This window comes from Lithobates pipiens, unplaced genomic scaffold (assembly GCF_037356315.1).
Source record: "Lithobates pipiens isolate NorthernLeopardFrog02 unplaced genomic scaffold, aLitPip1_a1.2 Scaffold_166, whole genome shotgun sequence".
In the NCBI taxonomy this organism is placed as follows: Eukaryota; Metazoa; Chordata; class Amphibia; order Anura; family Ranidae; genus Lithobates; species Lithobates pipiens.
The window spans coordinates 2,121,930-2,147,787 of record NW_027507752.1 but is presented as its reverse complement, the minus strand read 5'-3'; the positions used below and the strand labels follow the sequence as shown (position 1 = coordinate 2,147,787).

Sequence of the window (25,858 nt, the reverse complement as noted above, 5' to 3'; positions counted from 1 at the left end):
TTTGTAAGGTGGTGGTGGTAGGGTAATGGTCTGGGGCTCCTTTTCAGCTTCAGGACCTGGGTGACTTGCCATAACTGAAAGAACCATGATTTCAGAGCTCTATCAGAAAATCCTGAAGGAGAATGTCCTGCCATCAGTTTGGGACTTCAGGCTCAAACGCACTTGGGTTATGCAGTAGGACAATTAACCCAAAACACACCAGCAAGCCCATCTCTGAATAGTTAAAAAAAAAAAAAAATTAAGGTTTTGGAGTGGCCTAGACTAAGTCCGGACTGCATCTGATTGAGAAGCTGTGGCATGACCTTAAACAGGCCATTCATACTCAAAAACCCTCCACAGCGATGTGAAAGACTCATTGACAGTTATCGCAAACGCTTGATTGCAGTTGTTGCCGCCAAGGTTGGCACAACCAGTTATTAGTTTTGGGGGAAATTACTTTTTCACGCAGGGCTAGGCAGGTTTGGACAGCTTTTTTTCCCTTAAAAAATGAAATCATCATTTAAAAACTGCAACGAAAAAAAAATATCAGGAAGGGAGCAAATACTTTTTTGCAAGTGCTGCGTAGTGTTCCTGCATATCTGAAGACAAAAACATTCATGTGTATTCTGTAATACTGATTTCCAAGCCAAGTTATAGCATGCCTTTAATGTAATCTTATTGAATTTTCTTTTATGTTTTAGGGGCCAATGGGGATGAAAGGAGCTCAGGGATTTCAAGGGATTCCAGGGCCAATTGTACGTTAGTGGAAAAATTTGTATTTGGAACAATGACTTAAAGTGCTTTCATCACAGAAATATTCTGTGCATTACCACGGCTTGGAGAAATGGTTCAATCATGTAATGTTACCTTAAATCTGCAGGGGGAAACAGGTGTTCCAGGGCCACGAGGCCCCCCTGGTCCAGAGGTAAGTACACTTTACATGACTGTAAGTTTTTATAGCACCTTAAATCCCCTCTGATCCAAGGAATCTTTAGAACTCTTCAATTGTAAATAACTGAGTGCAAACTTGGTTACAAATGATGATTCAATTTGTAGACCGAAGGGCAAATTTAGACCCCTTTCACACTGGGGCATTTTTCAGGCGTTTTTCAGGCGCTTTAGCGTTAAAAAAAGTGCCTGTAAAGCGCTTGAAAAAAGCTGCAACTGCAATCCCAATGTAAAAGCCCGAGTGCTTTCACACTGAGATCCCTTTCACACTGCGCCATTTTTCAGACGCTTTAGCGTTTAAAAAAAGCGCCTGAAAGAAGCCGCAACTGCAATCCCAATGTAAAAGCCCGAGTGCTTTCACACTGAGGCGCTGCGCTGGCAGGGCGTCAAAAAAAAGTCCTGCAAGCAGCTTCTTTGCAGCGCTTTTGGAGCGGTGAATACAACGCTCCTAAAGCGCCCCTTCCCATTGAAATCAATGGGAAGCGTCTGAAAAACACTTTTGGCAGCAGCATTTTGTGGGCGCTTTTAACCCTTTATTTGGCCACTAGCAGGGGTTAAAAGCGCCCCAATAGCGCTCGAAAAACGCTGGTAAAGCGCTGCTAGTTTAAACGGCGCTTTACGAATGTTTTTTTCGGGCGCTGACATTGGGAAAGGGCTCTTAATGCACTTGGGCTTTCACATTGGGATTGAAGATGAGGCTTCTTTCAAGCGCTTCACATGCGCTTTTTTTTAACGCTAAAGCGCTTGGAAAAACGCCTGAAAAACACCCCAGTGTGAAAGGGGTCTTAATAAAACCACAGCAGACAGAATGTGGAGCAGCTGTGCATAGTAACCAATTATCTTTTTTTGTTCAGCTGCTTCGTTTGCTTTGAAGATGAAAGCTAGACGCTGATTGGCTGGCATGCTCCAGTTTTTGTCTGCTCCAGTCTAAGTAAATTCCCCTCAAAGTACCGGTAACCACTTTTGTCTCTAATCACAATTTTTCAAATCAACATATCTTTCTTACTTACCCTCAGTCGTTACATAAAGTCCCAAACAAATTCCTAGTGTTTGTTAAAAATGTAACATTAATTTATTATACATTAAAAAATGTCTTAAACCAATTGCTTTATGTTTGAATGGCTATGGTCCCAACATTGTCTCAATATGTTGCACAAAGTCCAGCACTCTTATATTTAAACTAGTAGACAGCACCTATTTTGTTTAAAGAGAGACAATATCTTATAAATAATTCTATTTGCTTATGATTTATGCATGACCCAGCATTCGACAACAATGATAGCCTATTTGTTTTAATGACAGTTTGTATATCAGAAGCATCAAACAAGAGTTACACATTTTTCCAAGCTTTAGCGATTGATTTGTGAGAGACCGCTGTGGGGTTATTGGATTTTAATCATTAATATGACCTAGTAAAAGAGTAACTCCTACCAAACTTTAGTTTTAGATAGAATGGAGCAAAGACAGAACCTTTCTTTTGTTTATTTTTTTTTTGCATATGTTCTATTAGGGTATCTCCTGTCCTAGAAAAAGATGGGAAAATGAGCCAAAATCTGCCTAATGGAGGGCAAATCCCACTTTTATGTATATATAGTACCCCTGCGCTACTATGAGATATTATATGTAAATGCAAGGTACTGCAGACACCGTATGAGTAAACAATTGTCAGAGCAGTAATCAGTATAAAAAGGTGGTGTTGCGCACCTAGCTACAATAACTCAAATATAAAAAAATATATATATAAAGTGCTGTGCGTAAATTGATATACCGTATTTATCGGCGTATAACACGCACCCCAAGTTTAGGAGGGAATTTTAAGGAAAAAAACTTTTAGGAGGGAAGTTTAAGGGAAAAAAAAAAACTTACATTTATATGCCCATCAGTGTCATCTGCAGCCTTGTCCACCATTGCAGCCTTGTCCACCATTGCAGTCTTATGCAGCCTTGTCCACCATTGCAGTCTTATGCAGCCTTGCCCACCATTGCAGCCTTATGCAATCTTGTCCCCCATTGCAGTCTTGTCCCCCATTGCAGCCGTGTCTATTTTATTTTTTAAAAATGCCGCCAGCCGAGATACAGAGCCGGATGTGTATCTCGGCGGCGTGCAGTAGTTCTCGGCGGGCCTCCGGCCGCCTTCGGCTCTTCTCGGGCAGCTTTCGGCCGTTCTCGGAAGCTTTCGGCCGCCGAGAAGAGCCGAAGGCGGCCGAAAGCTTCCGAGAACGGCCGAAAGCTGCCGAGAAGAGCCGAAGGCGGCTGAAAGCCACCCAGAGGCTCAGAATTTTCGGGGGATCGGCGTATAACACGCACCCACGATTTTCCCCTGCTTTTAAGGGGAAAAAAGTGCGTGTTATATGCCGATAAATACGGTAAATGTGATTGTTCCTATATGGAAGTCACAATTGCATATATATAAAAATAGCCAAAAGTAAGGTGCAAATTCAGATACAATAAGTGCATAAAGTGCTCAAGTGCTATTGGATATCATACATAAAAACAGATTCCAAACATTGAATTGCAAAAATTAAAAACAAAATATAAATATAAATCAAAGTCCATAGTGCAAAGGTGCAGTTTTAGTGCAAATACTCATGTGAGCATACAGTGGAGATTTCTTAAGTAGACCACATCTGCTGACAGTGTAAGAAAAAGAATTTGTGATATCTTCAAAATTCAGTGACACCCGTGAGGTAGGATGGGTAATTACCTTACTGCTGTAAGGTAAACAGCATATAGAAATTAAATAGAGATGTTCCTCTTGTATAATGGTGACCGGTGTCAGCAGAGTTTGCTCTTATTCCTTTCCAAGGATGAGTGACTGAGCTTCGTTCGAATACTCGGTATCAATAATTGGAGAAAGAGAGAGCCATACTAGGTGTAGTATTTCCGAACCGATATAATTGAATTTATTAATAAAAGACTTACTCACATTCAATTAAAAACAGCAGTACAGTGTATAAACGAGCATCTCGCTCGTGCCAGACGTCACTTCCGGTGTCCTTACACCTTTCTCCTACGCGTTACGTTACTGCCCCGTGACTTCAACGGGGAACTTCAAAGTGGGAAATCCCACTTTTGACAGTTGTCACTGGAGCAGGTGCAACACATCCTGTTTCAGTGACATCTGTAAAAATCTAGTTAAAAGAAGCTTTTTACTTTGTTCTGGTATTGTACAGCATTTCCGCTCTCTTAATAGTGATGAAAGAGATGCAGATTCCCAAAATGCATTGATGACCAATGCTTGAAAAATTCAATAAACTATCACCAACTGAGCATTGTCATGTAATTCTTTAGGTTCAACCAGTTCAATGACAGTCAGTAAACAAAGTGAGAAAAAAATTGCCAATACCAGTTGACATAAACAGCAATTAAAAACAGAGAGGTTCTAACCCCATACCACTCTATCCTAAGCTAGAGAAAAGTTTTTTTTTACAGGAGTTACCACTGAAATTTTGCCTTTAAACTTACTTGTTCTGGCTTCAAAATGTTTTATATGCGTGTGTGTATGTGTGTGTGTGTGTGTGTATATGTGTATATATGTATATATATATATATATATATATATATATATATATATATATATATATGAGACAGAGAGAGAGACTAAAATTATATATAATATCTCTCAATTTGGGTTTTCACTCTGTCCATTGTGAGCAGTTTTTCTTCTAACATTTGCCTCTTCTTTGCACCCAGGGCGAACAGGGTGAGCCAGGATCACCAGGAACCCAAGGGGTGAATGGGTCCCAGGTGAGGCCTCCAGTGAAAGAATGATAATGTGTAGACAACTAGAAACTGGTTTCTACTCTTACTACTACTACTACTACTACTACTATTACTACTACTACTACTACTCTTAATACTTTTATATGAAGATATAAATGGGTGTACTGAATAAAGCAACAGTCAGTGTGTGCAAAATGCAGCCATTTATCCCAGCCGGGTTATAGGCCCCATTCTCCGACAAGCCCAGAGCAAACTGATGAGTAGTCTGCACACCTACTGTGACCTAATGAAAAGCTAGCATCCGTAGTAGATTTTTTTATTTTATATTATGGAAGTAGTCAGTTGGAAGACCAAAGGTGGGCAGTAACACCCAAAACTCCCAGGAGTGTTGACAGGAACTATTGCAGGGAGATCTCACCAATGTACTTCCCAAGTAATATAAAAAGTCATAGCAAGTCAGTAATTTAAAAAAATGAATACACTGGAATGGCAAATTGTAGAAGACTTTTTCATGGTTTTCTGTGTACAGATTATGAGTGCTTTAAAGCGGAAATGAAATACCCCTGTTAAAAACTGAGCAGGCAAGCTTTTATTGCAGAAGAGTTTGTCTCTTCTGCAATGAAATCCCCCTACCTACCTGCTCGCTGTCTCCTCTGGCACTGTAAACTGAGCTACGCATTTTCATAAAGAATGCACTAAAATCACTGTTAGCAGAAACAACATAACATAACTTACAAAATTCCTGCCAAATCAATCAAATAGCTCAACAAATCCAGCTTCAAATTCAAAGGAGCTGGGTGGAAAATTATCAGCCAAACAGTGACTGCATCCAATCAGATGCAGTCACTGTCTAGGTATTCAGACAGCCACGGCTGCCGCTGTCCAAATACCAGAGCCACCAGAGGAGATTCCCTCATCTGTTCTGTGTGGATGGAGGAGTTGAGTGATTTCCCTCTTTTAGGACTAAACAAGAGAAGTGTTCACATGTATAACTAGCCTTAAGCCCCGTACACACGGGCAGAATGTTGGGAGCCATTTGACGGTACAAAAAATACTGGCCGACATTCTGCCCGTGTGTATCTCAGTCTGTCCGACAGAAGCCGGCCGTTCAGCCTGCTTCTGTCGGACATACATGCTGGGAAACCACCAGTCGACCCACTCCCGATCAGCGCTCTCAGCCAATGGCACAGAGCGCCGATTGTTCTGGCGGGGGGGGGGGGCGCTCACCCCCCCCCCCCCTCCGGGGAAATCGATAGACTAACCTCGCATGGTTAGTACAGTGGCTCCCAACTGGAGCTTCAGTTTTTTTTTTTTTTGCAACCCGTCTGTTTTTAGTGGACAGGATTGAATGCTGGCAGATGTCAGTGGCCACATGTCCACTAACATCTGCCGCTCCATAGAGAGAGCTATGGATGGTCCAATTGGGTCCACCTGGAAAACTGACAGAAGGACTTGATTGGTCCATCAATGTTAAAGTGGCCTAAATGGCGATCCCTTCACTATGTACCTCTGCACCCTACCTGTTCACCTTTGCTTCCCAAACACTAACCCACTTCACTCTACTCACCTCTGCTGCAGGACTGAACCACTCTGCATGTGCAGTAGCTGGTGGGAGACTCAGTGGGTGTAGAAGTGGCTGTTGGGTGGGTGTAGAAGTGGCTACATCCTCCAGGTGGGCGACATTCAGAGGAGGGGGCATGATTTGCATATGAATGTCCGCAAGTTGGTGACCTTATTTACATATAAATACCAGCACGATTTACATATAAATAACAGGCGATTTAAATGTGTATGTCAACCCTGGGAGTTAATTACAGAAAAATGCCCTGTGTTTCAATTGCTCTAGCAGCTAAAGACTGGTGGGAGGGGGAGAAACAGACATTTAGCTGCTGCAGAGAGCTGCACAGAGCATCATTCTACTGCCGCACCAATCCTCTCCCTGTCCGGGACCCTCTGTGTGCCGGGCCACCTACAGGAGGACCGGTGGTCCCCCCCATCAGCGGCCCTGGCTGTATTCATTGCTTTCTCTGGGTCTGTCCCCATTAGTCACTTTAATTAGTTTTTTCACTATTATATTTTCTTTTATAACCAAAAAACAAACTTTCCCTCTTGTCTTTTGGTAGGGGGATCAAGGCCCTACTGGTATGCCTGGCCATCGTGGCCCACGGGTATGTAAATAACCATTTTCTTGGATTTACACAGTATATCTCTAAGACTGGGGCAAATTGATATGTCTGTTTTGGCAATTACCAAAGAAAAACCATTTATGACTTAATATTTTTGCACAGGGCCCGCCAGGAACAGAAGGACTGTGTGGCCCCCCTGGGCCTAGAGGACCACAGGTAATTGTGTTCTGCCAGTCACACACTTCACATTTCACAGCGGTGGGGTGAAGGAAAGGCGGTTTGAGAGAGAAAAAAACACTGATCAATATTGCTTGTTAAAGTGAAATATGTTTTGGAGATTCACAGACTTTTGCAACATTGTATGACCACTGCATATGCTTTGCAATACTCCCTGAGGAGTGTTTAAATGTATAGTGTGAACTATCACTTATTCACTGGGTTATTTATTTTGATTTAATGTTTTACTATTAATAATTTTTTTATTTATGTATACAATTTTTGGAGCTATATTTGATGCACTTTGTAGTATAATATTTTGTGGTGTAATAGTGTTTCTGCTCTGATTGGTTGTAGGGTGTGATGGGAGCTGATGGCCCTCTTGGTTCGAAAGGAGAAACAGTATGTTTAAAGTACAACTCCACCTTCTAGATGCTTTTGAAAACTTTACAGATATGTTTGAGCTTTAAATCTTATTTTCTTATTTTATGGCATCAGACTTTTATCATTTGAACTCCTTATATAATTCTGCTGGTGCCGTGTGCGTGTAACATAATGACAAGAGAGATAGTAGTTAGGTTTTCCTGCATGTGCTACTTCTCTAATAAAACTGCAGTATAATGTACTGTGCAGGTTACAGACAAGTTCGAGGATTCCAGCAGCCATTTGTTTTAGTGAGCTTGAGAAACAAACATTTACTAGTTGCATTCAATGATTACCTGAATTATCTATTGTGGGCACTTTTTTTTTTTTTTTTCAGTTGTTCTCTGTAAACCAGGGAAAAGACCCATGTTTTGTCATATGTTATGTGATACGTTTTGTTAGCTGAATACACTTCTCTGATTGTCACCACAGGGGGAAGCAGGTCCCATGGGTATACGTGGGGAAAGAGGTCCAGAAGGTCCCATGGTAAGTTGAAAACTCACTTTGTATAATGAAAGGGGTTTTCTGTTCTCATTTAGTACCAAATACCGTATTTATCGGCATATAACACGCACTTTTTTCCCCTTAAAATCAGGGGAAAATCGCGGGTGCGTGTTATACACTGATCCTCCATGATTTCTGCACGATTTTTGGGCTCTGGGTGGCTTTCAGCCGCCTTCGGCCCTTCTCGCGGGTTTCGGCCGCCTTCGGCCCTTCTCGGCGGCTTTCGGCCGTTCTCGTCGGCTCTCGGCCGAAAGCCGCCGAGTACGGCAGCCGAAAGCCGCCGAGTACGGCAGATAGAGGCCGAAAGCCGCCCAGTACGGCCGAAGCGGCCGAAAGCCGCCGAGTATGGCCGAAAGCCGCCGAGTATGGCCGAAGGCGGCCGGAAGCGGCACAGTACGGCCAAAGGCTGCCGAAAGCCGCCAAGAACTGCCAGGCGCCGCCTAGATACACAGGACATCAGGCGCCAAGATACACAGGACATCAGGCGCCATTTTTAAAAATAAAAGCTGACATCACTGAGGGGACAACGATGCACAAGTCTGCAATGACGGACGGGCTGCATGACGGAAAGGCTGCAATGACAAGGCTGCAATGATAGACAGGCTGCATGACAAGGCTGCAAATGACACTGACAAGGCTTCAGATAGACACTGATAAGGCTGCATTGATGGGCATTTAAATGTAAGTTTTTTTTTCCTTAAATTTCCCTCCTAAAAATTTTTTCCCTTAAAATTCCCTCCTAAACTTGGGGTGCGTGTTATACGCCGGCGCGTGTTATACGCCGATAAATACTGTACCTACCTTAAGGGCCGCCGCCCACCCCTACCGCTGATTAGTGGGAAGTTTTGCTACTTGGAACCCCTATCAGTGAGCTGTGTTATCAGTGCACATGCTGGGGGTTGATCATCTCTTGTTGGAGCAACACAACCCAGCTTCAAATACCCAACTGCTTTCAGTGGGCTTTCTAGGACAACCAAAGACCTCAAACACCACTAACACGGGCATGCTTAAGATGTTCAGCCAGGTAAAATAGCTATGATTGATAAATATGTATCCAGCAATGTTGAATAATTCAGCTGTGTGGCATGACAGAAATCCTACAAACGTGACCTGTTGGGGATACTTGAAAACTTGAGTTAAGAAGCATTAAGGCAAGTTGTTTTTGTTGGGGCGGTTTCACCAGAGAATTTGAGGCTCTCTCCAGGAAGCATATCTTTAAAGACCAGCTTTAAAAAAGATAGTTACACAGCTATCCAGGTTAAAAATACAAATTCTTTTCAATTTTCATAATAAAAAAAGCACCCAGTCAAATGAAGTTCTATATCCTTTCCACAGAAAAGATTTGTTATAGACCCTATAATTGCAGTTAAATCAATTGCCTACATCAATATATTACCACAATCTCTTAATTGTAACATTCCCATTATAAGGGCAAACTCTTTTTCCATTATACCTAAAGTCTCCTTGTGCTTTGTACAGCCATTAGGGTAAAAACTTGGCAAATTATTTTAACCTCTAAGGTCCATTTACTAAGCTAGTTAGTCCTTTATATATATATGATGTATACAAAATATAACAAAAGTCACATTTTTGTAAATATTTTATTATATATTTTCATGTAACAACACTGAAGAATTTACACTTTGCTACAATGTAAAGTAGTGAGTGTACAGCTTGTATAACAGTGTAAATTTGCTTCCCCCTTAAAATAAATCAACACACAGCCATTAATGTCTGAACTTCTGGCAACAAAAGTCAGTACACCCCTAAGTGGAAATGTCCAAATTGGGCCCAAAGTGCCATTATTTTCCAGCACTGCCTTAACCTTTCTGGGCATGGAGTTCACCAGAGCTGCACAGGTTTCCACTGGAGTCCTCTTCCCCTCCTCCATGACAGCATCACAGAGCTGATGGATGTTGAAGACCTTGCGCTCCTCCATCTTCTGTTTGAGGATGCCCCACAGATGCTCAATAGGGTTTAGGTCTGGAGACATGCTTGGCAAGTCCATCAGCTTCACCCTCAGCTTCTTTAGCAAGGCAGTGGTCATCTTGGAGGTGTGTTTGGAGTTGTTAACATGTTGGAATACTGCCCTGCGGCCCAGTCTCTAAAGGGAGGGGATCATGCTCTGCTTCAGTATGTCATGGTACATGTTGGCATTCATGGTCCCCTCAATGATCTGTAGCCCCCCAGTGCCGGCAGCACTAATGCAGCCCCAGACCATGACACTCCCACCACCATGCTTGACTGTAGACAAGACACACTTTGTACTTTGTACCTGGTTGCCCCCACACACACTTGACACTATCGGAACCAAATAAGTTTATCTTGGTCTCATCAGACCACAGGACATGGTTCCATGTCCTTAGTCTGCGTGTCTTCAGCAAACTGACGAAAGCCATGCAGACCAATTTGATGCGGCGTATGGTCAGAGCACTGACAGGCTGACCCCCCCACCCCTTCAACCTCTGCAACAATGCTGGCAGCACTCATACCTCTATTTCCCAAAGACAACCTCTGGATATGACGCTGAGCAAGTGCACTCAACTTCTTTGGTCGACCATGGCGAGGCCTGTTCTGAATGAAAACTGTCCTGTTAAACCGCTGTAGGGTCTTGGCCACTGTGCTGCTGCTCAGCTTCAGGATCTTGGCAATCTTCTTATTGCCTAGACCATCTTTATGTAGAGCAACAATTCTTTCAGGTTCTCAGAGAGTTCTTTGCCATGAGTTGGCATGTTGAACTTCCAGTGACAAGTATGAGAGAGTGAGAGCGATAACACCAAATTTAACACACTTTCTCCCCATTCACACCTGAGACCTTGTAACACTAACAAGTCACATGACACCAGGGAGGAAAATGGCTAATTGGGCTCAATTTGGACATTTTCGCTTAGGAGTGTACTCAGCGGCTGGTGCTCAAAAGTTTTGGGGGAGGGGTGCAAACAATCTGAAAAATACTAACCCCCCCCCCCATCAATTGCATCCTCACTGTGCCCATTAATTGCAGCCTCACTGTGCCCATCAATTGCAGCCTCACTGTGCCCATCAAATGCAGCTACTGTGCCCATCATACACAGCCACCGTGCCCATCAAATGCAGCCACTTGTGTCCATCATATGCAGCCACTTGTGCCCATCATATGCAGCCACTTGTGCCCATCATATGCAGCCACTTGTACCCATAATATGCAGCCACTTGTGCCCATAATATGCAGCCACTGTGCCCATCATATACAGCCAATTGTGCCCATCAAATGCAGCCACTTGTGCCCATCAAATGCAGCCACTTGTGCCCATCATATGCAGCCACTCGTGCCCATCAAACATAGCCACTGTGCGCCCATCATATGCAGCCAATTGTGCCCATCAAATGCAGCCACTTGTGCCCATTATATGCAGCCACTTGTGCTGATCATAGGCAGCCACTTGTGCCCATCATATGCAGCCACTTGTGCCCATCAAATGCAGCCACTTGTGCTGATCATAGGCAGCCATTGTGCCCATCAAACACAGCCATTGTGCCCATCATATACAGCCACTTGTGCCCGTCATATGCACAGCCAATCAGCATGATACGTGACCACAAATTGGTGCTGTAATGGTTAAAGTAAGCTAACCATACCTTGAGGTTTACCAACATTTGGTATCTGCCCACATCAATGTAGTTTACATGGTAGAATATCTATCTTCCAGTCTTGGGCCATAGATAGAAAAATAAAATCTGGTGCGAACTGAAACTATTCCACTCTATCCAAAACTATTTTAAAAGGTAGTTTGGCTAGAGATGCACTTTAAGAAGCTCAGAGATGGAAATGATGGTTTAAACCCAGAATGAGCACTAGACAGATGTCTCCATGTATTGGTATACAGTCATTTTGAAATTCTACAAGTTACAATTTTTTTTTACATAAATGAAATGGAACTTTACATTTTTGCATTAAAAATAAAATACACGTCTAAATGTTCCTACTCTGTTTTTCTCTTGCAGGGATTAATTGGATGGCCCGGTGTAAATGGACAGCCGGGAGACAAGGTATTCATGTTTTATTGTCATTCTTTGTATTTCATTACATTAGAAAATGTGCAAATCATTATGGTAAACACAAGGTTGGGCTCGACAACAAACATTTACTTTCCTATGAACCAAAACTTCAAAGTGCGGCATTCCCTTCCAGGATCTCTTCCTGCATTATGTATATTTTGTGATAAACTCAAATGGTGCCCATTGATTATAAACATTGCACACATAACTGTATATTCTATGAGGAGGAGGAGCAGAGATCGGAGTTGTCGGTAGAAGGAGCTAAATAAAAAAACATGCACAAATAAAAACTGTCTTTAGACAGGAAGAATTTATATTCTTCAAATAAAGCTGAGTGTAAGTAATCTCATGCGAGTTCAAATTTATTTTCCATAAAATCTTTTTTATTTCATTTTAGATTAAATTAACCACTACAATACCGGGCACTTTCGCCCCCTTCCTTCCCAGCCCAATTTTCAGCTTTCATCGTTCTCACAATTTCAATGACAATTGCGCGGTCATGCTACGCTGTACCCAAAATAAATTGTTATCATTTTGTTTGCACAAATAGAGCTTTATTTTGGTGCTATTTATTAACAACTCCGTTTTTTATTTTTTGTGATATAAGCGAAAAAAGAGCGGAAATTTGGAAAAAAAACTATATTTTCTTCTTTCTATTTTAAAAGAAATCAAATAAAATCTAATTTTGTCATAAATTTAAGCCAAAATGTATTCTGCTACATGCCTTTGGTAAAAAAAAATTTGGTTAAGTGTATAATAATTGGTTTGTGTGATCACGGACATATGTACGCAAATGATCATGGACATATGTGTGCAGATAATCATTGGGACATGTGATTTTAGTGGGACATATGTGGGGGACATGTGTTTTTATTATTAGGGACATGTGTTTTTATTTGGGGACATGTATGTTTTGGGGACATGTGTGTTTTGGGGACATATGTGGGGACATTGTGTTTGTACTGTGTGGTGTGTTGTGTGTTTACACTAGACTGGTGATCAGTGAGTAAAAAGCTGTAACAACAGCTCATACTCACTGATCATCAGCCGGCTGCAGTGATCTGCTCTCCTCTCCTCAGCGACGACTTCTGTGTGAGGAGAGGAGAGCCGATTGCCTAGCAACCGGCTGTTTGTTTACATCACATGACGGCCGTGATTGGACACGGCCGTCATGTGATCAGGAGGGCCAATCACAGAGCGATCCTGCCGATCCGAGATGCGCCGTGTCCGGATGACACGGGTGCATCGGGATCGCGCCGCAGCGCGGGCACGCGCGATCCCCCTACTTCTGATGGACGTTCAGGAACGTCCACTCAGAAGTGGAGAAGCTCCCACCCGGCCGTATATGTACATTGGCCGGGTGGGAAGTGGTTAAAGGAGGAGGGTCAGAACTTCTGTTCTTTTTTTTAATAGTTATATTTTGTCCCCAATGGGGAGATTTTTTCTCACTTTTTGACCACTATACCCAAGACAGTCAGTGAAGAGAAATCTCCTAAATATAAATAAAATAAAAAAAAGGAAGAAGAAAACCTGACAGGGGTTCCAGTATTTCCTAACTCTACTAAATGTAATTTTCCCCAATCTATCCAAAACTAAAAGAAAAAAATATATACTCTTATGGTCTATGAATCATGTTTCTGGGTATAGGTTGTAATGATACTACAGTGTATATGTACATTAGTGCAGCCCATTTTTTTTTTAAACATGCAGTCTTTTTTTTTTCTTTCTGGTAATCAGGGCCATCTTTAAGGCAGGGCAAAAGGGGCAGCTGCCCTGGGCCCTGTCATTGTTTTGGGGCCCAAAGCAGCTGCCTCATACTTGCCAACTATCCCAGTTTAAATTCCCTTGTCCCTTGAAGTTTTAGTCCCTTGCTATGTCCTCATATCTCAGTGTGAAGTGCTGCTACTAATGCTGCCCAGCTCTGCCCTATTGTTGTGTACAGATGACTCACCTGCAGACCCTGTGTTTACATGTAAATACCCGGCATTCATATGTAAATAGCTTCATCCTAAGGCATAGATATGTAAATAAAGGTGGCAATCATATGGATATCATGCCCCCTGCAGTGAGCAGTATTACTGTACAGTAATCTCTAGCAACCAACCAACAAGCAGAAATCATGTAGTGTAACCTCTAGCAACTAATCAGCGAGCCGTAATGTATGCTGTAACCTCTAGCAACCAGTCAGTAAGGGGTAATGATACACTGTAACCTCTGGCAACCAATTGCAATCGCTGCCTGATCTGATACAGTAAACCAATTTTAAGTCTAGCTGCTATTTATTGTATGTCTCAGAGCAGGTGGAGAGCTAAATTGTATTGGGGGGGGGGCCCCAAGAAAATGTTTGCCCAGGGTCCAATCATTATTAAAGACAGCCCTGCTGGTAATGATGTACAGTGCCTTGCGAAAGTATTCGGCCCCCTTGAACTTTTCAACCTTTTGCCACATTTCAGGCTTCAAACATAAAGATATAAAATTTTTATTTTTTGTGAAGAATCACCAACAAGTGGGACACAATTGTGAAGTGGAATGAAATCTATTGGATTTTTGAAACTTTTTTAACTAATAAAAAAATGAAAAGTGGGGCGTGCAAAATGATTGGGCCCCCTTGCGTTAATACTTTGTAGAGCCACCTTTTGCTGCGATTACAGCTGCAAGTCGCTTGGGGTGTCTCTATCAGTTTTGCACATCGAGAGACTGAAATTCTTGCCCATTCTTCCTTGCAAAACAGCTGGAGCTCAGTGAGGTTGGATGGAGAGCGTTTGTGAACAGCAGTTTTCAGCTCTTTCCACAGATTCTCGATTGGATTCAGGTCTGGACTTTGACTTGGCCATTCTAACACCTGGATTCGTTTATTTGTGAACCATTCCTTTGTAGATTTTGCTGTATGTTTGGGATCATTGTCTTGTTGGAAGATAAATCTCCGTCCCAGTTTCAGGTCTTTTGCAGACTCCAACAGGTTTTCATCCAGAATGGTCCTGTATTTGGCTGCATCCATCTTCCCCTCAATTTTAACCATCTTCCCTGTCCCTGCTGAAGAAAATCAGGCCCAAACCATGATGCTGCCACCACCATGTGTGACAGTGGGGATGGTGTGTTGAGGGTGATGAGCTGTGTTGCTTTTACGCCAAACATATCGTTTTGCATTGTGGGCAAAAAGTTGGATTTTGGTTTCATCTGACCAGAGCACCTTCTTCCACATGTTTGGTGTGTCTCCCAGGTGGCTTGTGGCAAACTTTAGACGAGACTTTTTATGGATATCTTTGAGAAATGGCTTTCTTCTTGCCACTCTTCCATAAAGGGCAGATTTGTGCAGTGTACGACTGATTGTTGTCCTATGGACAGACTCTCCCACCTCAGCTGTAGTTCTCTGCAGTTCATCCAGAGTGATCATGGGCCTCTTGGCTGCATCTCTGATCAGTCTTCTCCTTGTCTGAGCTGAAAGTTTAGAGGGACGGCCAGGTTTTGGTAGATTTGCAGTGGTCTGCACAGTTTGCACAGTGCTCCTTGGGATGTTTAAAGCTTGGGAAATCTTTTTGTATCCAAATCCGGCTTTAAACTTCTCCACAACAGTATTACGGACCTGCCTGGTGTGTTCCTTGGTCTTCATGATGCTCTCTGCGCTTTCAACAGAACCCTGAGACTATCACAGAGCAGGTGCATTTATACAGAGACTTGATTACACACAGGTGGATTCTATTTATCACCATCAGTCATTTAGGACAACATTGGATCATTCAGAGATCCTCGCTGAACTTCTGGAGTGAGTTTGCTGCACTGAAAGTAAAGGGGGCCGAATAATTTTGCACGCACCACTTTTCAGTTTTTTATTTGCTAAAAAAGTTTAAAATATCCAATAGATTTCGTTCCACTTCACAATTGTGTCCCACTTGTTGGTGATTCTTCACAAAAAATTAAAATGTTATATCTTTATGTTTGAAGCCTGAAATGTGGCAAAAGGTTGAAAAGTTCAAGGGGGCCAAATACTTTCGCAAGGCACTGTACACTGATTGTGTTTTGCTGAAGCTGTTATCTCACCGACGGTCTACTGTACTGGGACTGGCTTCAAACCATAGACTCCCTGTAGTTGGTAAAAACATGCAAACACCTGCAATGCTGCTGCTAGCCAGAGCCCCAGGCCGTTAGCTCAGGGTTTCTCTCACCACAGATTTGCTCGATGGATAAATTGCTGCAAGGCACTTATAAATGCTGAGGTATTTGGTGCAAGAAACTCATATCATGGTCTTATATGCTGGTTTTTGCAGGGTCGGACTGCTGCCGATGGAGAAAAAGGAGATCCAGGGGCTAAAGGAGAAAAGGTAACATTTCTTATCTACTTCTGCCTTCCATTTTCAAAACTAAGGCAGCACACAGATATAAGACAGATTGTAACAGATTTATATGACTGACTTTCTTAGTCATAGAGAGTTTAAAAACCACAAAATCATACATTCACAATGAGATCCACATTATATTTTGCTCATGCTTTCATATACAATAAATGTGCAATCCTTCTATTATTATACCTGGAAATGTTTATAGGAATTGAAATTCCTGAGAATGGGGTGGAGCTAATCATGGCACACATGAATGTTGGGTGTGGACAGATTGATCAAAAAGTGGGAGGGGCTTAAAGCATTGGTCTACAGCAGGGATATGCAATTAGCGGACCTCCAGCTGTTTCAGAACTACAAGTCCCATGAGGCATAGCAAGACACTGACATCCACAAGCATGACACCCAGAGGCAGGGGCATGATGGGACTTGTAGGTTTGCAACAGCTGGAGGTCCGCTAATTGCCTATTCCTGGTCTACAGAGTCTACACACCATTCCAATTACACTGGCCATGCATTTGACACCGACCTATCCACCATACCTGTCACGTACCTAGTAGGCGAGCCCGGAATGCAGGGAGCGGCCCCTCGTATCCCCTGGCTCCAGAACCCCTGGAGGTGGTAACAGGGATTCAAAAGTTCAGAGGGCACAAGTGCCTGGCAGGTGGAGGCAGGTCCGGATAGTCAGCAGTAACACAGGCAGCAGGTAGATAAGGCTGATGACAATCGGCAGGTGGCAGCAGGCACAAGTGGATGGACTGGCAAGCAGACAATCGTCAGCGGAGACAGCAGGCACAGGAAATCCGAACGGATTGGCAGGAACAGCAGAGTCGGGTACAGGCCGGGTCGGCAGCAGGCGGTCAACACAGCACAAGGGACGAGGCAGAGACGTGGTCAGACAGGCAGGTAATCAAAGGCAGGCAGCAACGGAACATGGTCAAGAACAAGCCGGGTCACAGGAATCTAGGCAACAGGTAACAGATAGCAGAATCTCCGAACACGCTGTAGACTGGACAGCAAGAAGGGAACGGAGCAGAGTCCTTAAGAATCCTTTAGGGCGCCAAAACGGTCGCACGACGAGTCAGCGTGCACCCGCGAGTGGCCGTGCGCCCGTTCGTGACCCCGCGCACACGCGTGCGCTCGTTCGTGCCGACGCGCACCCGCGTGAGTCCGTTCGCGCTAACACGCGCCAAAGGGGAACGACGGGTTCTCGACAACAGGCTTCTGTGGGTAAATCTCCCGTGTGCGACCGGGACGCCAGGACGGTCGTGACAATACCAGTGACATTAACAATATTGCCTCTAGGTGACAGCCTGGTGCACTCTCAGTGTCACTGGAATGGTGGATAGGTGGGAGCTAGCTTCCCTGTGTCTTCACCGTTTCAATGACACTGACAGGGCATTAGTGTATCTGGCAGTCATCAGGCAAGTGACTAATTTTTCTAGGTCCCTTGCTGGGAAGCCCAGACCCCCTGTTTACCCATTACAACCACCCCCTGGGCTACATTAGGCTTCCCTCGCCTGTTGAGCTTGCACCTTGTTGCTGGCAGTGCCCCTACTCACCCGAGTAAGAAAAGGTTGCTAGTTGCCATTCCTCCAGAGACCTCCAGCCACCTACATCTTCCACCAGACTGTTCTGCTGTGGCACAGCACCCCTTCCCTCCCTTCTCCCCTTGAGATGTCCAGTCAGTGTAGTATACAGCATGCATTACTCACAAGAATTACATCATGCACAATGCCTGTACATTTACAAACATTGCACGTAATACTGGGCCCCCCTTCTCTTATCACTGTAGAGGCCTTGACTTACATACAAAGAATTACCGCTCTAAGGTAATGACTTCTCCCAGAACAGCTGTCTCCACAATCCCACAGGGTGCTGGCTCTGTTTGCAACAGGAACTGAAGTAGAAAAGATGTAGCTGGATAGCCGCACTCCGAATTATTCAACTTTATTTCAAAAATGTAATTAAAATCATAGCATCTAGGCTGGTAAACAGACTAACTGCACAGCCGCTGACATGTTTCACACCGAAAGTTGAATAATTCGGAGTGCGGCTATCCAGCTACATCTCTTCTACTTCAGGTCCTGACTTACAGGTAGGAATTCTAGAGTTTTAACGATTCCATCAATGACCTGGTAATCAGATCAAAATTCCTGCATTGCCAAGTCAATTTCAGAAAGTTCCTAGGTATATTGATTATCATAACATGGCAATGCAGGTGTGCAAAAGGATCACTCATAGGAAGAAAGCGGAGAGCTTTTTTCTGGCAGCATCAGCCTGTTGTGAGGGCGCCCTTAAAATAGTCTTACAGTTTTTTTTTGATGAACTAACAATCGGCTCAGTTTCCTGTAATCCTGTTGACTAGCCTAACAAGCTTATTTAACAAGACAAAGAGAAGTGCAGTTATCTACAGTATATTTTGTTGAATCAGGGAAATCCTGATCCCCTGAAGGATTTTTGCTGCAAATTGGACCATGCACTCTAGGGTTATTTTTTCTTTCCTCGGCTTTAACTGTGAGTATAGGTTTCTGTATAAACTGTGTAATTTATTAATTTTATTCTGTTGGTTGAACTAGATGCACTTGTGTCTTTTTTCAACACTTAATTATAGAACTACAGAATATTAACCAATTAGATTCCGTTTAGTAAATTTATTTTGTTAAAAATTAACTCTGATTCATTTTGCATCTTGCTATAATGAATAAGCCATACCTAAAAAAAGTGTCTGTTATTTGAAGTGTTTAACCCATGGCATGAGTTTCATTTGGGTCTGATTTCTCTTATAGGGAGATTCTGGACCTTCTGGTACAAAAGGTCCACCTGGCATCCAAGGACAGTCTGGTTTTGTAGGCTTTCCTGGACCCAAAGGACTTGTAGGCCTTCCTGGAACTATGGTGAGGTCCTTTCATTATTTAGTGTCCTCATTGCCTTACTGTAAGGGCCGGTTCACACAGGGGGCGATGCGAGGCGACACGACTTGCCTCGCCGCGACCTGCCGCGACCTCAGCGGCGACTTGCAAATTACTTCTGTATAGAAGTCAATGCAAGTCGCCCCGAGGTCGCCCAAAAGTAGTACAGGAACCTTTTTTCTAAGACGGAGCGACTCGAGTCACTCCTCTTAGAACGGTTCCATTGTACAGAACGGGGGCGACTTGTCAGATCGCAGCACGGCAAGTCGTGTCGCCTCGTGTCGCCCCCTGTGTGAACCGCCTCTTACTGAGTCCCATTTATCGGGAAGTGAAATCAAAAATCCATAAGCTGGAATTGTGATTTCAGTTAAAGCGGAAGTAAACCCATCAATTTAACAGTTTAAAAAAAAAACATGTATATTGCCGGCATGCCAGGAATGCCAACTGTCACATTGGTTGTGCTCTCAACCAAACTATCAAACCATCCAATGGCTGGTGTCATAACTGATCACATGTGCAGCATTATGGCAGTTGAAAATTAAACAGAGGCCAAGATGGCAGCTTCCTTGGATGAAAAGAATAGGCGGGTTTACTTCCACTTTAATCAGTGTGTATAAACAGTCATTGGATGTTATGCTTATTTCAACTGTTTTTTTTTTCTCCAGATATTTCTCACCTTACTGTTTTTGTAAAATAATATTCATGAATAGCAGTACAGTTTACATTTGTTGTCATTTAAAAAATGTTTCTTTCATGTCCCTTTGACACCCTTTTTTCTCTGATTAAGGGTGATGAGGGGCAGGTTGGGGTCCCTGGTGCCAATGGTGGAGATGGACCAAAGGTGAGTCAGATATGAAGCTAAATGTCCGCATAGGGGAACATGGAAAACAAGGGCTTGTTTTGTACAAGGACCCGTCTGGTCTAAATAAGTTAATGTTGCATGTCATGAACCAACCCATATAGATTCTGTGATACAGTAGAAATAAAGGGCAGGTTTTGGTAAGAAGAGGTAGAAACTCTATTAAGATTTTAGTACTCTGTGAAATGTACCTTATGCCGCGTACACACGAGTGAATTGTCTGGCGTACTTAGTCCGCCGAAACGCATTTCACCGGACAATTGTCCGTGTGGGCTTCAGCGGACTTTTCCAACGTAAAGTCTGGCGGACTCAGAAAGTATTTTTGCAGTCCAATCTTTCTTGGGTTTCAGCGGACAATACGTTCGTCAGTGTGCTAGTCCAGCGGACTAAGCCCCTGTACACACGGTCGGAGATTTCGACAACCAAATCCGTCGGATTTTCTCAGTCGGATTTTGTCCGTCGAATCTTGTCCGAAACTGTTGCATACACACGGTCGGACTAAGTTGTCGAAAAATCCGATCTTTCAGAACGTGATGATGTAATTTTGTTACGATGGGACTACGTTCAGGCTAGTAGCCAATAGCTTTGATGTAGGAATTTGATCTGAGCATGCGTGGCACTTGGTCCGATCAAAATTCTCTACACATGATCGGAGTATGTCCGATCGGACCAGTTGGTCGGGAAATATTTCCAACAAGTTGGAAATTTGGGTCCGACGGAAACATTCCGATGCAGACCACACACAGTCGGATTATCCGACAAACCGGTCCGATAGGACACATTCCGTCAGAATCTCCAACTGTGTGTACAAGGGCTAAGAATGACGCATGCTCAGAAGCAAGTACGAAAAGGAAGCTATTGGCTACTGGCTATTGAACTTCCTTTTTCTAGTCCCGTCGTACGTGCTGTACATCATCACGCTAGCAAACGCCGGACTTTCTGTGTGTCCGTGTGTGGCCAAGTCCGTTCGGTAGAAAGTCTGCCGGACTATCCGCCGGATTGTTTGCCGGACTAAGTACGCCAGACAATTCGCTCGTGTGTACGCGGCATTAGCTTCCTGCTTTGGAAACACATCAGGATGTGAAAGGAAAGGTCCCCAGAGATCAGGGAAATCTCAATTTTGATAGTTGTCACTGGGACGGGTAGCCCTATTGGGAGACATCCATTTGTTTCTGTCCCCTTGACAAGATCTTTGTTTGCTCTGTGATACAACACACAGATTTTTGCCTTTTTGGTTTTGCAGGGTAACCGTGGCCCTGATGGGTTGAAAGGATTGCCTGGACCTCGAGGGAACCGGGTAACAGAAACCTTTTTTTTGATGCACAGTGGGGGAGGGGGTTTCTCAGTGGCAGCAATATAAGGTTTCCAATTTGTATTTTAATATGTCACGTTTATTTTAAATCACATGTAATTTCATATTATTACATTTTATTACATAATTTGTAAATCTAGAAGTTATCATACACACCTTGCTAACCTTCCCCTGGTTTGTTACTTATATTACGTTGGTATTGCAGGGACGAATGGGACAAAGAGGTCTCGTGGGGATGCCAGGACCACCGGTTAGTAACCCTCCTTTTTATATACTGTATATTTTTTTGGTTTGTGTTTGGAATACATCACAATATGACATTCACCTTTAAAAATAAGATTCTGGCCTAACCACAGAAATTTCTATAGCATCCAATAGCAGAGCTGTTTAGCTTTAAATAAAACCTAGTAACAATATTCCGAAGTTGGTGTGGCTTGTAAAATTCAAATTGGATGGACTTATGAAAACTGGAGTTAGTACTTACCGGTAACTCCTTTTCCGGTGGTCTTCCAGGACAGCCCTTGAGAGATGGAGCTCCTCCCATCGACCCAGGAAACACATTGCCACAGTTCAAAAGGCGGTCCCTCAGGTCCCTGGTCAGTCATTCACCAAGAACCGAAGGATGGAACTGAAAAACATATAAACCATAACAGGTAATAACATTAGTACATCATTATAATCAAATAAAGGGTGGGATCGTGCTGTCCTGGAAGACCACCGGAAAAGGAGTTACCGGTAAGTACTAACTCCAGTTTTCCCAAGTGTTCTTCCAGGACAGCCCTTGAGAGGATCCCCAAGTACTTACCAGATTAGGGGGGGACCACGGCCTGGAGGACTTTCCTCCCAAAGGCCTGATCCTGACTAGACATTAAGTCCAGTCGGTAATGCCTTGTAAAGGTGGAAAAGCTTGACCATGTGGCTGCTTTACATACCTGCTCCGGGGTGGCACCAGCTCTTTCTGCCCAGGATGCAGACAACGCTCTTGTGGAGTGAGCTTTAACACCCTCAGGAGGATCTCTATTCAAGGCCTTATACCCCTCTGCTATAGCTAGCCTAATCCATCTAGCTATGGTTACTTTTGAAGCTTTCTGTCCCCTACGCTGTCCGGAGAAAAGGACAAAAAGGGAGTCTGAAATTCTGAATGGATTTGTTACTTTAAGGTATTCTAGAATACACCTCCTTACATCCAATAAATGAAAACGTTCCTCTTTCTCATTTGCTGCATTTTGACAAAATGAGGGAAGGACAATATCTTGGGACCTATGGAAGCTAGATGCTACCTTTGGTAAGAACCCAGGGTCTGTCTTTAGAATGACTCTGTCTTCTAGGATCTGTAGAAAAGGTTCCCTGATGGAAAGGGCTTGGATTTCACTGACCCTACGGGCTGAAGTGATTGCCACCAGGAGTACTGTCTTAAATGTAACAAGCCTTAAGGAGGCCTCCGAGATAGGCTCAAAGGGTGACCCCAAGAAAGCTTTTAGTACAACTGCTAAATCCCAGGATGGGACTTTGGTGACTCTGACTGGCTTGCGTCTAGCGACTGCCTTACAGAATCTAGCGACAAAAGGATTTTCCTGTAAACGTTCATCTAGGTACACACTTAAGGCAGCTATCTGTACCTTAATGGTACTTAGGGTTAAACCCTTGTTTACACCTTCCTGAAAAAACTGTAGAATATTAGCCGTGTTTATGTCACGGCTATTCAACCAGCTATTAAATTTTTGCCAGACTTTTTTGTAAATAGCCCTCGTGACTGGTTTGCGACTCTGTAGTAAGGTCGCAATTACCTCATCTGTCAGGCCCTTACTCTTTAAGATTTCCTCCTCAGTAACCACGCCGAAAGCTTCAGTGTGGCGACCTGTGGATGGTAAAGAGGTCCCTGCGACAGGAGGTCCTGTCTGTAGGGAAGCCTTAGAGGTGGACAATCTGTCAATTGTAGCAACGTTGTGAACCATGGTCTCCTGGGCCAAAACGGTGCTACTAGAATCAAACAGGTTTTTTCCTTGAGGAATCTTGCTAGGACCCTCGGAATGAGATGAAGAGGGGGAAAAGCATACGCCAGACTGAAAGACCATGGAGCTTGCAAGGCATCTACAGCCAGGGGCCGATCTCCTGGGTTTAGCGAGAAAAAATTTGGAACCTTTGCATTGTTTTTGTTCGCAAAAAGGTCTACCTCTGGTTTTCCCCAGTGATTTGTTATGAGATTGAATGCCTCTGGGTGTAAGGACCATTCTTGGTTCGAAATCTTTTGTCGACTCAAGAAGTCCGCCGTGTTGTTCAGCTCCCCTTTCAGGTGGACTGCAGAAATGGATTCCAGATTGGCTTCTGCCCACTGGAAAATGCGTCTGGCTACTACCATCAAACGAGGACTTTTGGTACCTCCCTGTTTGTTTATGTATGCTACAGCCGTCATATTGTCTGAACGGACTTGTAGATGGTGACCCTGTATTGTGGGGTGAAAGGCTAAGACCGCTCTCAGGATTGCTGTTAGCTCTTTCCAGTTGGAAGAGAAACATTTCTCTTCCGGGGTCCACTTGTCCTGGACCCAGCTTGAGCCGAGGTGGGCTCCCCAGCCCCAACTGCTCGCATCTGTTGTCAGTGTTGAAGTGATAGGAAGGACCCAATGAACCCCTTTGTTCAGGTTCTCCCTGTCCTTCCACCACCAGAGGGAGCGTTTTATCCTTGAGGGGATCAAAACTTCCTCCTCCAGATCTCTGCCCCTTAATTGTTCTAGCAGAAACCCCTGAAGGTCTCTTTGGTGGAACCTGGCCCATTGTACGGCTGGAATGGCTGCTGTCATAAGACCTAAGACCGACATTACTTCCCTCACTGTACATTTGGGGCTGCATTGAAGAAAAGATATTCTCTGCCACAGATTCAAAATCTTTTCTTCCGGCAGTATAATTTTTTGATCTACTGACTTGATCCAGTAACCCAGATACAGGATCTCCTGTGTTGGGGTTGTCTTGGATTTCTCCTGGCTGACAATCCACCCTAACCGACTCAGGCTGAGTTGAGTCAACTCCAGATCCTGAGAAAGACGACTCTCCGAGCGTGCTGTTAGGAGTAGATCGTCTAGGTAGGGAATAATTGAGACTGACTGAAGCCTCAGTGGAACTAAAGCCTCTCCGAGAACTTTGGTAAAGATTCTTGGGGAGGATGACAGCCCGAAGGGAAGCGCTCGGCACTGAAAGTGGTAAACCCTTGTGTCTATCTGTACTGCCATTCGAAGGAATTTCTGGCATTCCTCCTTTATTGGAATATGCAGATAAGCATCCCTTAAATCCAGGGTAGCCATAAACATCTCTTTCTGCAGGAGATTCTTTATGGAGTAAATGGACTCCATCCGAAATCTCTTGTAACGGATGGAGCGATTCAATGGTCGGAGATTCATAATTAATCTGAATCTTCCTGACGGCTTTTTTACTACAAAAATGTGAGAGTAAAAACCGTCTCCTTGTTCCTGTATAGGGACTGGTGTCAATACTTCTTGATCCACCATCTCCCCTATCAGTAAGGGTAAGGCCCTGGCCTTTTCTGAGTGACTTGGAAGTTTTGTCACTACAAACTTTGAAGGAGGGCGGCTGTGAAACTCCAGCGCATGACCCCTTTTTATTATGTTTAAGACAAATTCGTTTGAAGTTGTCTCTTCCCATTGTGGAAGGAATTGGCTTAATCTTCCTCCCACAGGGACCCTGGCATCACTGGGGTTTGGGATCCTGATTGGGGCGGCTAAACAGTATGCCCCCTTTTCCTTTCCCTTTATGCCCCGACCAATGTTTTTTGGGGATTGAACTCTTCTCTGGTTTAGAGGGTTCTTTAAAGGGACGAAAAATTTTTCTTTGAAAATTTTTCTTTTTTGCGGGAAAGGTTTTCTTTTTATCCGCCGTCCTTTCTAAGGCGGAGTCTAATTCAGGCCCGAAGACTAAGTCTCCTGTAAAAGGGACGCTGCACAGGCGGGTCTTAGACGCCGTGTCTCCCCCCCAGGTTTTCATCCATACTGACCTCCTTGCTGCCACTGAAAGTGCTGCTGACTTAGCCGCAAATTTTACGGAGTCCGTGGAGGCGTCAGAGATGAAACTGGTGGCCTTAAAAAGCATAGGGAAGGATTTCAGAAGCTCCCCCCTAGGAGTGCCTGCTTTTAAATGTTCTTGAAGTTGCGACAACCAGAACTCCAGGTTTCTAGCTACACAAGAAGTGGCTAGAGCTGGTTTTAAGCCTGCCATAGAGGCATCCCAGGCCCTCTTCAAGACAATGTCAGTTCTCCTGTCCATTGGATCTTTCAGGTGACCCATATCTTCAAAAGCCAGATCAGCTTGTTTTGAGATTTTGGACAAAGGGGCGTCTAGTTTAGGATTTTTATTCCAGACCGCCTCTGGGCTCTCATCAAAAGGGAACCTTCTCTTAAAGGATTTAGGAAAGAAAACCTTTTTATCTGGTTCAGACCACTCCTTAAGGACAAGGTCAGAAAGCACCTTATGTATA

General features: G+C 43.8%; 1 protein-coding gene across 1 annotated transcript in view; it reads left to right on the top strand.

The window, feature by feature from the left end:
- LOC143986493 (uncharacterized) overlaps positions 1-25,858 on the top strand; it is a 195,210-nt gene that overhangs the window by 97,635 nt on the left and 71,717 nt on the right. The window contains exons 17-29 of the mRNA XM_077484835.1: positions 681-734; positions 860-904; positions 4,620-4,673; positions 6,773-6,817; positions 6,938-6,991; positions 7,349-7,393; positions 7,847-7,900; positions 11,903-11,947; positions 16,222-16,275; positions 19,080-19,187; positions 19,990-20,043; positions 21,305-21,358; positions 21,579-21,623. Of these exons, the coding sequence (XP_077340961.1) occupies positions 681-734; positions 860-904; positions 4,620-4,673; positions 6,773-6,817; positions 6,938-6,991; positions 7,349-7,393; positions 7,847-7,900; positions 11,903-11,947; positions 16,222-16,275; positions 19,080-19,187; positions 19,990-20,043; positions 21,305-21,358; positions 21,579-21,623 (711 nt within the window). The remainder of the gene's footprint in view (positions 1-680; positions 735-859; positions 905-4,619; positions 4,674-6,772; positions 6,818-6,937; positions 6,992-7,348; positions 7,394-7,846; positions 7,901-11,902; positions 11,948-16,221; positions 16,276-19,079; positions 19,188-19,989; positions 20,044-21,304; positions 21,359-21,578; positions 21,624-25,858) is intronic.